The sequence below is a fragment of the Diadema antillarum genome, unplaced genomic scaffold (assembly GCF_040938485.1).
Source record: "Diadema antillarum isolate AM-2024a unplaced genomic scaffold, OU_Dant_1.0 seq00001823_RagTag, whole genome shotgun sequence".
NCBI classification, from domain to species: domain Eukaryota; kingdom Metazoa; phylum Echinodermata; class Echinoidea; order Diadematoida; family Diadematidae; genus Diadema; species Diadema antillarum.
This window is the reverse complement of record NW_027272497.1, coordinates 589,593-604,997: the sequence shown is the minus strand read 5'-3', so window position 1 is coordinate 604,997 and position 15,405 is coordinate 589,593. Positions and strand designations below refer to the sequence as shown.

General features: G+C 38.0%; 1 protein-coding gene across 1 annotated transcript; it reads right to left on the bottom strand.

The window, feature by feature from the left end:
• Positions 1-3,712: 3,712 nt before the first annotated feature.
• On the bottom strand, positions 3,713-13,513 carry LOC139712577 (neurotrypsin-like). The gene is made up of 6 exons (XM_071624386.1): positions 13,352-13,513; positions 8,962-9,279; positions 7,098-7,424; positions 6,131-6,249; positions 5,206-5,410; positions 3,713-4,539 (listed from the first exon to the last, which is right to left on the bottom strand). The coding sequence occupies exons 1-6, from the start codon at positions 13,452-13,454 to the stop codon at positions 3,713-3,715; spliced, it is 1,899 nt and encodes a 632-aa protein (XP_071480487.1). The 5' UTR covers positions 13,455-13,513.
• Positions 13,514-15,405: the final 1,892 nt, after the last annotated feature.

The window sequence follows — 15,405 nt, the reverse complement described above, 5'->3', positions numbered from 1 at the left end:
GAGGATGCAGTTGTCATTGTTAAGCGTAAATTTCTTCTTTGTGTGACGTTTAATTTTAGTTCTAAGTGAAATATTGGCATAATTTGGGGCCGCATCGTTCTCCTACGTCTTGTCAACTCAGTTTATAAACGTACAATACCCTCTCCGTGCATTCTGCTGTGTCCATCTGATGAAGGAATCAATTAAAGGAAGAGAATGGACACTGTCACAATTTTGAATACGTCGTACAATCGTGCATCCCCCCCCCAAAAAAAAAGTGCAAGTTCGATTAAGAATGACTGCAGGTATGGTGTCTGAACAATTTATTTTCTTTTCCTCCTCTAACTTTGTTATATTCCACTTTTATAGTATGCAGTTCCTCAACAATGTATTCATACTGAAGACGCCATTGCGGTTGTCTACCTTGTTCTCTGAAGATAAAAGTCAATATATATATATATATATATATATATATATATATATATATATATATATATGTATATATATAGATAGATAGATATATATATCTACTGATATATATATGTCTCTACTGATAAGGCTACTAGTGTATGTTATTTGCCTCTCTCTTCTTTCTTTCTTTCTTGCTTTCTTTCTTTCTTCTCCTAACCTTAAGACTAAAAGCGCCATGAGCATCTTTGATGGACTGTTGCGCTATAAAAGTATACACTATTATTATTATTATTATTATTATTGATTATAATAGTTTATTTCTATGGCAACTCTATGGCTGCCTGTGTAGTAAGAAAATTTATAATCTTACAGTTGTATATCTTTTGATAAAACGGGGCCCAGGTTTTATGAGGGCAAGCTCATAACAACATTACCTTCTTTTCAGATGTATGTAAGGCATGATTTCATTATTGCTCCCACTGCAAAATTTCACATGGAGAGCCATTAATGATTTTGAAGTACCATCAATCCATTTCTATCGTGAAAATGTTCAGCTTTTGAGGAGCAACTCAGACGGGACGATAAAGAACTCTTCGGCCCTCTAACAGCCACATAATATACGCGACACCTGCCGGCCAAGCGATTTCACTTTTTCAGTTTGCACAATCGTGACAATCCTGCCCTGTTTGTTCCGTTCCTTCTTCCTTTCTTTCTTTCTTTCTTTTTCCTTTCTCAATCTTTTTTCACTTCCCTCTCCTCTCTGTCTGTCTTTTTTCCACTCAGTTATTTCTTTGCCTTCCAAAATATTTTACTCTATATCCACGTTACCTCTTTAATCTACCTTCCCCATAGTATAGCGACAGACCAAATTAAATATCACAAAATATAATCATATCATGTTCGTTTTGAAAATAATATATTATTACTTAACAATAGTGTAAATAACATGGTATCACTTTCTTATCGTACAATAGTATAAGGATATTTCATATTTTCATTCACCATACTCAGTCAAAACATTCTAATTGTTAAAATTAGAATGTAATTTCAAAGCCATTTCCATCTATCAAAATTCAAAACATAAATTTTGCAGCATCGCCATTTGAATTGTAACGTGCATCCATGTACTGCAAAAACATCGCAGGTGTAGTCTTTCCTGTTTTATTTCCTCACAAGTTGCTTTCACATTTGTTAAATTTCACAATATGTCTGCACCAATGGTTGGAAGACATGATTTCATGTGAGGAGGAGACGATGACATTATTCCATTGCTCATATTCATTATCGTCAAATTAGGTTCGAATTCAGCTTTACATTTTCTTAAATCTGACACCACACTGGTGTTAAGAACGTTATAACATTACGAAGGAGATGAGCCTGTTTCATCAAGAGTTACGATTGATCTTACGCTTGATTTAAAGCACAGATTTGATAGCAGATTGATCGTAACTTTTTTGAATTGCATCAATCGTAAGATCAATCTTTATTAAACAGGCTCTGTACACGTATTTTACGCATAGATTCCAAGCTGCGTTATTACAGATGAAAACATACTCTGTATATATGTATATGATATCATATTAACATGTATCTAACGATGTGACTGTTATTATTATAGATGTCACATATTTTGTCTTGCGTATACATATTGTGTAATGAGTACAGTGTTAGTACGGCCGACTCATTTAATTTAGTTTCGCGTATACAGGAAGACTCCGTCAATATTCAGAAGAGAAAATAAGTGATCTAACCAAAAAGGTCCTATGATTGTACAAATACAACTCGTACACCATCATTGATACTACGATTTTTGTATATAGAACGATACGATGTCTAATAATATGTTATCTATCACCACAAATCAATTACGTTCTGATTGGATAATGTCAACCAGGTTTTTTGTTTTAAAGTATGCAAGTGGTAGTCCTGAAATTGAAATGCAGTAAATTTATATAAATGCTTACTGTACTTGAAGTGTATCTAATGTCCTTTCAACATCGTGCTTCACATGTTACATTGAGTAAGGCGGTGTTGTATTGAAAATGCATTGTTACCGTGTCGATCTACCCTGTACAGATTTGCAAAAGTGTAGCACTGTCAAAGGAAATATTATTCGAAATTGTTCTATTGTGACGATTCTGTCTATCGTATAAGCGGTTAGCGAGACTGAAGTGTTAAAGAGCCTTTTTGCTGTTGTACAGAAATATCCTCACGTTACATGATTAAAATAAAAAAAAACTGCACATGTATCAAATTAATACTACCCGCATTCACCAATATTTTCCTTATTTTATGCAACAGCTGCGACTTATTTCTTGAATAAAACAAAAAGCATTGAATAAACATTAACAAGTAGTTCCTTTCATTAGACTGCAGTTCCACTATATTATATGCAGTACTGGAAAATTAATCGAAGCGACAGGGTCTCCAGCAACTAATACACAAGAAAACAAAGATGACTAATTCATAAAGCTTGATAATCGACATTTTTATCTTACTCCGAAGTTTACATGCTTTCTAAACGAAGGAGCTTTAGCCAAAAACATTACAAAAATTGACAAAATAATGCACTTGACATTTGGTACATTTTGTTGCTCTCCGACTATAGCAAAAGTATATGCCTGGTGATTGCTAAATCATCTGATAAGAGCATGTAAATCCATTCTACGTCAAAAACTGAAGTCATCGCTAGTATATGGTCACATAATCATTACGTCATCATCAACGTAAGAAAAACACATCGAAAGTGATTTATAATGTTTTCATATGAAATACCCCGGTGAGATAAAACAAGAAGAAGAAGAACAACAACAACAACAACACGCTAAATGGGATGTGCTGTTCACGTGCACATCAACATTACTCGATAACAATACTAATGACATGATGATAATGTATACATTATGATACTCAACGGCTCAGACAGTCACACTCTGTCAGAACTTAATCCCTGCTTCAGTGCAGTCGGTGTTCTTCCATCGTAGTCTTACGGATTATACTGTCAATGAATATTCATGCATTCGAAATTCATTTACCCAGTTGAACTTTTAAACTTAAATGATTATCTTCCCATTTTATGAGATACGTAAAAAGTTGTTGAATGAATACGCTACATATCCATGAATATAACTGTGAACAGTGACGAAGTTGCATGTACTTTTCGTAGATCCGTCCTTAAGAGATTACTCCGCGAAGAGAAGTAATGTTTGCAACGTTCTGCTGCCTTTTGGGGGTCGAGCGTCGGAGCATTGAATGGGGGGGGGGGGTTGATGACATAACTAAGAGGAGAATATAACAACATTCACAGGACAACACTTTTTTTTCACGCTTCTGACGTATCGCTACCCTCGGTTCCACTTCCTGTCGATGAGGCGGGATCTGGCTTAGAATCCGCAGCATTCGACACTGGCAGGGAGGTTGTCGGTGCATCATTATCACTTCCTGTCGCGACTTCAGTCATAGTGTTTGGCTGCTCGACCTGCTCGTGACTGACGGGGCCATCAGCTGGAAGCTCCACACTTGGCACGCTTGGCTCAGCAGAGGCTGCTGCAACGGCTTGAGAGTGAACAGAAAATGACATACCAGACGACGAGGATGCAGCTTCCTTTGTTGGAGACAGATGTGGAGGATAGGCAGGTTTCGTCGGCGGCGCTACCGCCTTGGGAGATGGTTCGGCCGCTTGCTGCTGCACCGATACGGACGCCCCAGCTGAGTTCACTTGAGCAGGATTCGTCACAGTCACTTGGGCGTCGCTAGGGGATCCAGTGGCACCGGACCCATTGGCTCTCACCTCGTCCACAGATATGACATACTCGTATGACGGTGGAAGTTCACTGGGACTGAACGGTGGCGGTTCGGAAGAAAACGGTGGCGGATACGCCATACCCTGAGGAGTGAAACTGTCCGGATCGTCTCCGAGTGAAAGCGCGTTGTTGAAGTGGGCGTCGAAGTGCGCCTCGGGGGTGTTGTTGCGATTGTTGCTCCTATTCGTGGTCGTCCCATTACGACGTCGGTGATGACGACCCGAGCGTCGATTCTGCTTGCTGTTCTGTGCCTCGGTGAGGACGTATTTTATGCAGCAGCAGAGAATCATGAAACCAAGGATCGACCCCAGGATGATCCCAGCTATCTCAGCACCGTCGAATTCGCCTGTAAGACATTGTCGACAGCATTAATCAAGAAACTGATCTCGCAGTTGATAGTTGTTTTATGACATCAATCCACTCATGATTGTATGTAAACCATCACCAATTACAATTATACCATTCCAGAAAAAGGAAGAAAACCTGTAGTCCTGCACATCTTAATATCGGAACTCGGGATGAGGACATACATGTATGATACTAATGATACTACGGGACTCATAAAACCAGAGAAGGCGAAAGCAGGTCCACATCCCCACTCTTCCTCGTACCCCCCCCCCCACACACACACATATAAAATTACACAGAATCACATACATATACACTGAATATACATTGGATATAGCAGAATGAAAGTATTCCATGGACTAGTGAAGAATCTTTACCCAAATTCTTCCCTTTAACGAATTCGGAAATGATTTTGTCATTTCTGTATATGAAATGAATAAGAAATTGTGAGAGCATGACATTATCACCTTGCTGATTTGAATAGTCGTAACAACTGGTCAAGAAGTGTTTTCCGAAAAATTGTAACATTTCAGAATGTCATAACTGCCATATTTCTTATCCGATTTTGATCATCTTTACACTGTTCTGCAGGGAATTTTCCCCCTTTCTTATGAAATTGATAACACTTTTGCGTGGATTTCAACGTTAAGCTCTGTGATCTTACCTCGCTCGTCGCAGTACACTCCTGCGTCCTCGCTGTGATCGCAGTTGTGCGCTCCCCAGTCAAGACTGAGACAGTTTTCTAATCGAGTCTCCGATCCGTAACACAGTACCTCGTCCTTCCAGATCCGCCCCGAGCCCTGAGCGTAGTAACTTCTGTAATACGCCTTTGGTTGTGCGTTCGTATAGCCTAACTGGCGGCAGACGACCTACAGGGTAAAGGAGTTAAGCTGCAGATCAACTTGAATTTCTTCATTTAAAAAAAATAGAAAAAACGCGATTATGTCAGATGTAGTTATCAAATCATTACACCGATCGACAAACGTAATGTCCACTTTTGTGAAGAAAAGGAACATTTGCAATGAAGCATATTCGTAAAACGTCATTTGTGCTTGTATGCCTTTTTTTTTCTAACTTTAGTAACAGTCAAACCTTAAAAGATTTCAGTTGGCTATGTATTCATTTCGAAATATGACTGTTATCCACTGATACCAACAACACAAATGGAAATACCAAATGGAACGTTGCTTGTACACGGCTATTTTCTTTCAGTAAACTGCACTCACTTCATTTCGTTGATATTTTGGCAATTTTCTGTTCAAATTAATGAATTCCTTGCGTCGAGCTGTGTTTTTGTTGAAATTGATTGACAAAATGCCCTACATCGACGTCAACAAACGTCGGTTAATCAGTGTTTTAGTAGTAGCCATAACAAACCATGGGCAAATATACTCGGGCTGGATTCTAGCCAACGATCTCGCGATCACTGGACAGACGTCGCATCTGCTGAACCACAGAGCTCAAGTCTGCCCGACATCCAGTGCTGGTTCTAATCCTTATAGCATGCAGCTCTGGTACAGCGTGTTTATTCAAATTAATTAATAATTTGGCAAGTTTAGTTTTGACAGGTATGTCATTCATCGACCTACCTTGGCGTCATAATAGTCCCATCCGTCGTCACACACCGTGCCCCATTCACCGTTGTGGTAAATCTCCACTGTACCCCGATTTTGGCTCGACGAGCCGAAAAGACGGACGGCCCCGTCTTCTTCGCCTGTAAGTGACCCAAGACAAGAAGGCAACATTATCAACAACAGCATAATTATCAACCCTCTAAGTCACATGAAACATCATGTCTGTGGTTCCACACAAAATGTATCATATTTTATCTTTATTGATTTTCATTACTCATTGTAAGCGTTTCATGATGGTAGCGAAATGTCTCTTCCATGTGAGCATTTCTCTTCTTGGTATGTAGATGTTTATTTACGTTTCAGAAATCTATAATAATAATTAAAAAAAAATAATAATGATAATAACAATAATAATAATAATAATAATAATAATAATAATAATAATGATAATAATAACAAGGGGAAGAAGAAGAACAATGATAATAATAATAATGATAATAATAAGAATAATAATAAGGTCTTATTTATCCAGGGTAGCCTCTTCAGTGTTGCCACTGCTCTACCAGAGGGCCCTGCCATTAGTATTACCCTATAGCGTTGCCAAGTACCCATTTATATACCTGGGTCGAGAGGGACGTGGTGGGTAAAACATCTTGTCCAAGGACGTTAGCACTGGGTGGGATTCGAACTCGGGTCCTCCGATCGGGAGTAGGGAGTCTTATCCACTATGCCACAGTCAATCTATCATTTGCTGAATTCGTAACTGATTCTCGAATTGGTGACAAATCTTTAAATATTGAAGTTTTTTCTTTAATTAAAACGACATTTCTTTGTTGTTGTATATCTGCTACAAGGGATACTACATCAAGGTATCAATGTATCTCTAACAATTTGGACAGATTTAGCTCATTTAATCACTTCCATCTCTATTCTCTCAGAAGAGAGAATTCTTGGCGTGACCGACAAAAGTTGTGCCAAAGACCCTCAATACCTTGGTTGCATCGCACCCCTGCCTTGCTGTTGCCCGTACACCCGCTGGTGTTTCCCCATCCCGAGTGCTGACAGGTCTCGATGCTCCCCTCGTCGCCGGTGCACTGCACTTCGTTCAGCCAGAACTTCCCGTCGCTGGTATCTCCGTAGTATGATCGTATGGTGATACCGTCCGCGGGTTTACCAGCGAGCTGATCGCACACCACCTCGCCATTCTCCATGCTCCAGTCGTCGTCACAAACATAGCCCCACGTGCCCTCGTGCAGGACTTGGACATGGCCCTCGAAGCGGTTCGGTCCTTCAACGAGACGTACAGTCGCTGTAGAACGTGGATAGTGTTTTTTCAAGAGAAAAAGAATATATGATTATACTGTCCTTGTACAAACTAGGTGACCCTTAATACCCTATAAATGCTTCCTTAATTGTCTTTCAGGTAAAAAGACAATGACAATAGATATAGAGAATTATTATATTATGCCAATTATCTATTGATGAGTTTATTTTGTATATCATTGGTGGCAGGAAAAAAAAATCCTCCGAAATTGACATGTCATCAGGAAGTCAGATACCATTGAAGACACACAGAACATGCCATAGTTCTTGAGTTGATCTTAATTGTTAAGATCGACTTCAATTCTTTTAGAGACACCTCCACCGCATAAACGTCATAATCTATATATAGAGCACGGGTCGTGATAACCATACAACTGTACTAGGGACTTCGGACGGTGTGCACAACGCCAGGCTACAACGCTATGGGGTTTTCTCATATGCCACTTGACATTCAGCACACAATAGGCCACTCTTAAAAAAAGACCAGCTACGGAGCTCCCGTGTCTCATTAAACATGTCCACGGAATGAGACCCTCTGGAATATATAGGCATAAAAGGCAATTATTAGGCACAATGGTGAGCAAGATACACCACACACTGAAGATAAAACAGTGCCAACAATCAAGTATGCACTCCGTTCAGAAAATATCAAAAATTCATTGTCACATTAGAGAGCATGTTTAATTTTGTATTATAATCAATATTCACAGCAATTCCGTTATTTTGTATCTCCAAAATTATATCTGTCACTTCAAAGGTGAGTATATTGACGGTATTGATTACATTGTATGATTAAGGATGCAAAACTGTCTTTAGCATTACTTTACCATCTTTACAGCATTACCTTTTTGGAGGGGGTGGGCGAAGTGACACCTCGATTTTACTATTCCCTGCACACCTTTGTTGTTGTTGTTGTTGTTGTTGAATATGAGGCGCGTCATTCTCATATGAATATTAGCGCCTACTAATATCAAATATTTTGCATAAAATTGATTTCTCAGAAAATAACTAAATATTTCACAATTATTTTTATGCGCGGTTTCTGTCTGGTGTCATACGGTTAGGATAGATAAGTCCTGGTGCATGCTGGTGTCAAATTCTGGTCAGCCCGGCTCGTTACATTGAGCAGGCTTCTCAGTCGCGCACACTGACCTAGACCCCTCATGTATATGTATAGCCTCATGACAAGGCCCTCTCGCAGTATGATGGCTACAAAGGGTCGCTCATTAATACCATACAGCGAGAGTGTCTTGGCAAAAGGCTAGTTTATGTAGTGTCCTGACGTGATTCGGCACATTGTCATGTCATGCAACAAGACAACATATCCTATTTCTGTTGGAAATCTCACAGACTGGAGTACAATCTGAGTGATGAGACGGCTTATAGAAAAGGAAACCCCCATTTCAATAATCAATGATGAAAACGAAGAAAAACGAAGCAAAAAAAAAACAAAACTAAACTAAACTAAACAAAAATAAGAAACAAAACAAAACCTGTATGATAAACAAAACAAAACAGGTTACCTGATGAGCACTCCACTGACGCGTCATCTCTATGGGAACAGCTGTGTTGGCCCCACCCCATTTGTGGACAATCCTGTATCCTTTCTTCATCCCCCGTGCACTGCACCCTGTCCATCCAGATTACATTACCTCCTGACCCGAAATACGCCCGGCCCAGGGCCCGGAGCGCCCCGGTGTAGCCGAGCTGCCGACAAACCACGTCCGCGTCGACGATGTCCCAAGACGTGTCGCAAATCGTCCCCCACGCTTCGGCGTACCTGACCTCGACGCGCCCCTTATGAACACTTCCGTCAAAGGTATTGATCAATCTAACCTCGTCTGTAGGAAGAGATCAAATTTTATATTAACCCTGTCAAGCTAACTGCTTAAAAATGGCATTGACATTGTATACAAGCAGGTTGTCTTTGGTAGTGAATGACTCCTACCTAACATCCGTCTTGAAAACCAACATCATAACTACCCCCTGCATCGAACCCGACTTCCCGGAAAGGGGGGGGGGGGGGGGGAGGGATTGTATTTGACGGTATCTTTATATGAGGTGGGTAACACTTTTTGTTTCGATTTGTTTTTGATGTAGGAAAAAAGGATGGACTTATTAAGGGAAAACACACACAGTGTTCATGTAGGCCCTACACCGCAGAGATATGTGTGTGTGTGTGTGTGTGTGTGTGTGTGTGTGTGTGTGTGTGTGTGTCTGTGTAATGGTGTGCGTAGATTATCAACCATAGTGAGATCATAAAATGTTTTATATCACCCTTTAATGTTGACCTGTGTTAGTGTATAAGATGATTGTAATTTGGAAAGCTAACCTGCAATAGACAGGTGATCAGTTTCCCTTATAATCAGTGTCTCATTTTCCTTTGCCCTTTTTTCGTATAATCTACAGACATGTGATGTCTGATTTGATTTGATGTAATGTGCTGTGTGTAGATTGAATGTAGTTTGATATGAGAGTTTATGTTTAGGAAGAGAAGATTGTGAGAAAATATTTTTTGAATCAAACTGATTATTTTTGCTGTGTAAAATGTGTTGGTTTGAGTTGTATAACAACATCTGTATTAATAAGTATAAATGACCGGTATTCACAATTAACATAAACTCAATTTATTTTTTAATAATCATTGAGAATAATGATATGAGATATTGTATTTGTAATATTTGTTTTTGTTTTGTATTATAGGTCGACCTCATTGTGTTAAGATGAATAAAATTGACCTTTTGTCGTTCTATGCATTTTTTTTTTCATTGCTACGCTGTATTTTGTGAGTATTTTTAATGTATTCATGGCCCTTTGTTAACAATGTCTGTAATTCAGCCTCCGGGCTGCGATAGATATCGATGAATAAAACACCTTTTCAATTCAAATTTTCAATAAAAAAATGTCTGCACGAGAACGAAGGAAGAATGGATCGTTTGTTAGCAGTTTTATAAAACAGTACATAAGAATGGGAAAGAGAGAGAGGCGAAAGCAGATGGAGAAAGTAAGAGAGACAGACAGACAGACAGATAGAGGAGAGAAAAATAAAGTAGAAAAATGTTAAAGGGATAGTACAGTATTGGTGGAGATGAGAATTGGGCTTTTAACTTTTTGCGAGATACCAAGAAAACACTTATGATATAGTACAGAGCATACCATTTTAAGAGGAATTCAAAGTTTATTTGATGAAAATCGGGTTTGGAATGACTGAAACATCCAAAAACAAAGTAAAACAAAGAGATCGAAATAAAGTGTGGATTCCACACTTAATTAGAATCGCTAATTTTGGATATTTCAGCCATTTCAAAACCAATTTTCATGAAATAAACACTGAATTCCTCATAGAATTACATGCTCTTTCATATTTTATAAGAGGTTTCTCATTATCTCACCAAAAAAAAATAATAATAATATTAGGTCTCAACCAAACTGTACAATCCCTTTAACTTATGTGTACTGCATCTGTCAAACTAATGTTTTGATCTAAAATTGTGACAGAATGTCCATTATGAGCAAAGAATCCTGGATTTCAACACATGCAAGAGTTGGAAATCTACAAGTTTTTCATCCCTTCCTCCTCATTCCGCTTCGTCTTATAAAACATTCTGACATCTTACCTTCTTGAAACTTGGTAGTCGTGAGCTGTGAGTGTTACAGTACTTGCCAATCAATGTTATGAAATGCTATCATTGCCTGCTACCGCGAGGCCGCGATGTGTATGGTTAATGGTTAAACAGCGAGGTCTCTCGTATCTCTGTTCTCTGGTTAATATTCGACAATAGTGGATGTGTCGTCTGCAAGTACAGCATGTTTTTGAGCGGGTTAGGTTAAGATGATTGTGTGCCATTATCTTTCACGTGAAATTGGTATTTGAATATTGCCCCTTTGTGCCCGTAGAATATTTCATTACCACAGGATCAAGTTTATGATTGCAAGATCCCACTGACTATGACGTGACTGTAATCGCCTAGCTATTTACCTGCGATTGATGTTTGACTAGCAAGTCCACTGCTGTTGAATATTTCAAAGAATATTTTGCGGAACAATATATAGGATTGTTTGGTGGGTTTTTCCAACCCTTCGCACGTTCCATAGCTCCTTCACTCTAAAAACACAAATGTTGAATTAGCATTTAAAAGGGCTGAGGAGTGACAACATTTTCAAAGTGTTGGTTTTCCTGCTATATTCAACATTTAAAAGGTTATTTTAAAAGTTGGATGCAACGCTTCAAAAAATGCTGTCACTCCTCGACCCTTTTAAATGTTGATTCAACATTTGCGTTTTTAGAGTGTTGTAGTTGAGGCCAGATTGCGAGGCTATATAAAAGTCGTTCTGGGCATTATTTGCACAATCATTTACAACATTTATGGACATAAAACTGTACATGCGCCAATGAAGAAAAAAAAAGGTCACACGTGACGTTTCATTATTCGTCTCCACTTTTCATCTAAGGGTTTTTGTTTTAGTTTCTTATAAAGTTCTGACAAGTTTATGTCAAAAGAAAATAGCAAAGCTGTTGCATATCTTTACCTATGTACACTAGATGGCAGAATGGTTCTCAAAGACCCCTCCCCCCAAAAAAAAACAACAACAAGAACAATGAACAAATAAGTGTCACAGGTACTCTTGTGAAACATTGCCGCAACTGAGTCTAACATCTAAAATAGCAATTATTACAGTAATACATGAAACAGAACACAAGTCTCATAGCTCCAAACCACAGTCATCCTATATTCCATAAACTTTATAAATGATTGACACTTTTAATAGGCAAGGGACATTTTAACACAGATATGACCACTTCTATGGGAAGAAAATGATAAAGGTTTACCTAAATGCAATCTCAATGGACCTCTAGGCTGAAAAGCATGAAACATAATCATAATAGAAACAGGTACATGAGTTACCTCTTTCATGATGCCGGGGAATAACATAGATGGATCTAACCTTTAACATTTTGTGCAAGTTTATAGCAAATCGAAGGAATGAAAAGTCAACTTTTCATAAGATATGAAATCGCCTGGAATTCTCTTTCGATTTTTGCTATTATCATTGCCCTCCTGTGACATCACAAATTACCGTCGTTTTATCAAGCAATGATGGCACATAGATTTTACCAAAACTTTCAAAACATCAAACTTTTGACCGGAATGTCCTTTTCAAAACTCCCATTCAACTGTCTTGGTTTTTTGGTTTTTGTTTTTTTTTTTGGATGTAGTAGCCAAGTTTTCCATATTTTTAGAACGGTATATATATATATATATATATATATATATACCTACAAATTTTGCAATATGATATTGAACACATAATGAACGGAACACGATTTCGATGGAAATGACAAAGATATATTAAGAGTTTAACTCTGGTCTACAACCTCAAACAATCGTTGAAAATGACAACTATAATTCTTAACCAAATGCATGCGTGAGTTTAGACAGAGAGAGGAAAGATCAGTTTCCAAAATATTATTGTTACACATATCCTTGATCACCTATTCTTTTCAATCTTCGGTCTTTTCTAATCTAATCTAATTTAATAGAATGAAGTCAAATCTTAGAAAGTGAAGAAATATCAATTCATTTGAAACTTGATCACCGTCATATCACCTTCTATTCACCTTCATATCAGCCCAAGCAATTCAATATATGTATACATGATTTCAATATCAAAACTCTTTTAATGCCAACGCAGATATCATTGACTTATTTTCATAAATCCTTTAACCAATATTTGCCATACTTAATACAATCTTATTGTAATGTACGGCAGTACTATCATAAGATTCAAGGGATTTATGATATTTAATAACTTTGGCGCTAAAATAGACAGGAGGGATGTGATGTGTTTAGCCAAATAAACAAGTTACATGCGAAGTCCAACAAAGATGGCCAAGCCAAAATGTTAACTTACCGGATGCATTTGTTCTTGTTATCGAAGACAGGGAAAGAAGGACAACGCAGAAATCTAAAATATGATGATGGAAGTTGAATTGCAAGTTTCGAAGATTCCCCATTATTAGAAAAGATGACGGTGGTCGTGTGATCGGTGATCGATGTCGATGACGATGACGAATGAAATGAATGGCACGCTTGAATTTCCGATCTTCACTGGCAAAGTCACATTACTCTGTTGTATAAGAACCCACCCAGTTCCCTTATCCAAGTTATCGCTGCTAATAGTGGTCCAGAGATAACCACACGAAGCACAAATTCCAAATTCACCTAGACTCTGCTCGGGGTGACAACGTAAAAACGAAATGAATCACTCGCATGCATGGATTTGCAAATACCACACTCTTGATAAAATAAGCGCTGCCCTTTTTAGACTACTTCATTCGAACATTTCTGGAGTTTAATGGTTTTGATTTCAAACGTTGTATAACGGTGTATCGGATGTGCTGTGCACAAAAACACGTTCTCGAGGAGAAAGAGAACGCTAATAACACGAATGTACAGTGCATTTCTTATGAAGTCACTAGCCTCATTGTAATTAATGTGACACTTAGAGATTCATATTCGTCCATAATCATATTTCCCCCTTCCATGAATCACTTATATACGCTTATCAGTATGTCAGCGTTGAAAATGATTTTTCTACAGCTTGTTTAATTTGTGTGTTAACCTATAGACAATGTGAACAATATGTTTTGAATGGGCGATAAATTTTGTTCAGTGCAGACCAGGGGTCCGTTTCAGATGCAATCAGATGCAAGGATTTCATTAGCTTGTCACATCTATGACAATTTGTCACTGATGACAAGTTTTATGAAACGGGCCCCAGATTAATCAAATTAATCAAAGTCTAATACAAATGAAACTACCGAGATATAATTATGCAAAGAAGGATTTTTTCCTTTAAGGCGTGCAAGGGTTACGTCAGTGGACCACTCCGTAACAGTCTGTGCATCTCACTGAGTCCAAAGTACACCTATAGATTACGATGACAAGTCGATATTTACTGAACTTGAAGATCTCAATGATTTATCCTCGTAAGTCCAAGGGGGAATTAGGAGCTGTCCCAAGTTTACTATTCTCTTAACTATCTAATGATACAGTTATCTGGGACTATTGTTGTATACAGTTTGATACATACATTGATAAATAAAAAGTATGTGCATCTTGTATGTTATCAAGGTCTGAAGGTGAGGATGCTTTAGCATGCCCTAATGACTTTTTAATGTCTTTTCATTTTCTGCGAATAAAAAGAAATGAACATGTTTATCTTTTGAGGTCACATTACGCATTTGTGTGTCTGTAGTTTATTCATATCAAATGGGAAATTCCAGTGGGATGTTTTACTACGTAAATGTAATGACGTATCCATCGTGATGAAACCTTTAGGCATGCGTCACCGCTCTTCCGTACATTATACGTGAATAATGAACAAACAAAGAATTTGAAATGATTAACTGTCAGTGTTGGGGTGCTATGGGTTGGAATAAAGCAAGCGCTCAGCTTCCAGATAAACCCATGAACAGTTTGAAAAAGAGTCTGACGTAGCAGGATGTTTTGTTTGTGTTTGTGTTTGTTTCGCTCGTTTCAATAGAAGCTGCTTTTATCCACACAACGGAACATCCAAAGTTACTGCAAATCACAGTCATGAAGGTTCAGACTTTCTGAGTTTGTATTGGCGACGTGACTGAGACAGCTTAATTGCTGACAAAGCAAAAAGCCAAAAACAAAATTTTTTCAAGGAGCTTAATTGCATGCATTTTGGTCATATTATTATAATAGAACAAGTGAGGAATATTTCGTCGCAGGTGACGTCACAATTGAACTAAATAATGACTCATACGAAATACATGATAAACAAAATATGCCTTTAATTACACACACACACACACATATATATATATATATATATATATATATATATATATGAATTTATGTATATATATATATATATATATATACATATGTATATATAGAGAGATATGTGTGTGTGTGTGTGTGTGTGTGTGTGTG

Coding starts and splice junctions, on each gene's coding strand:
- LOC139712577 (XM_071624386.1), bottom strand. CDS start 13,454: ATGGGGAATCTTCGAAACTTGCAATTCAACTTCCATCATCATATTTTA. Junction 9,280..13,351: donor AACAAGAACAAATGCATCCG/GTAAGTTAACAT, acceptor CTCTTCCTACAG/ACGAGGTTAGATTGATCAAT. Junction 5,411..6,130: donor GGGACTATTATGACGCCAAG/GTAGGTCGATGA, acceptor TTTACCCTGTAG/GTCGTCTGCCGCCAGTTAGG.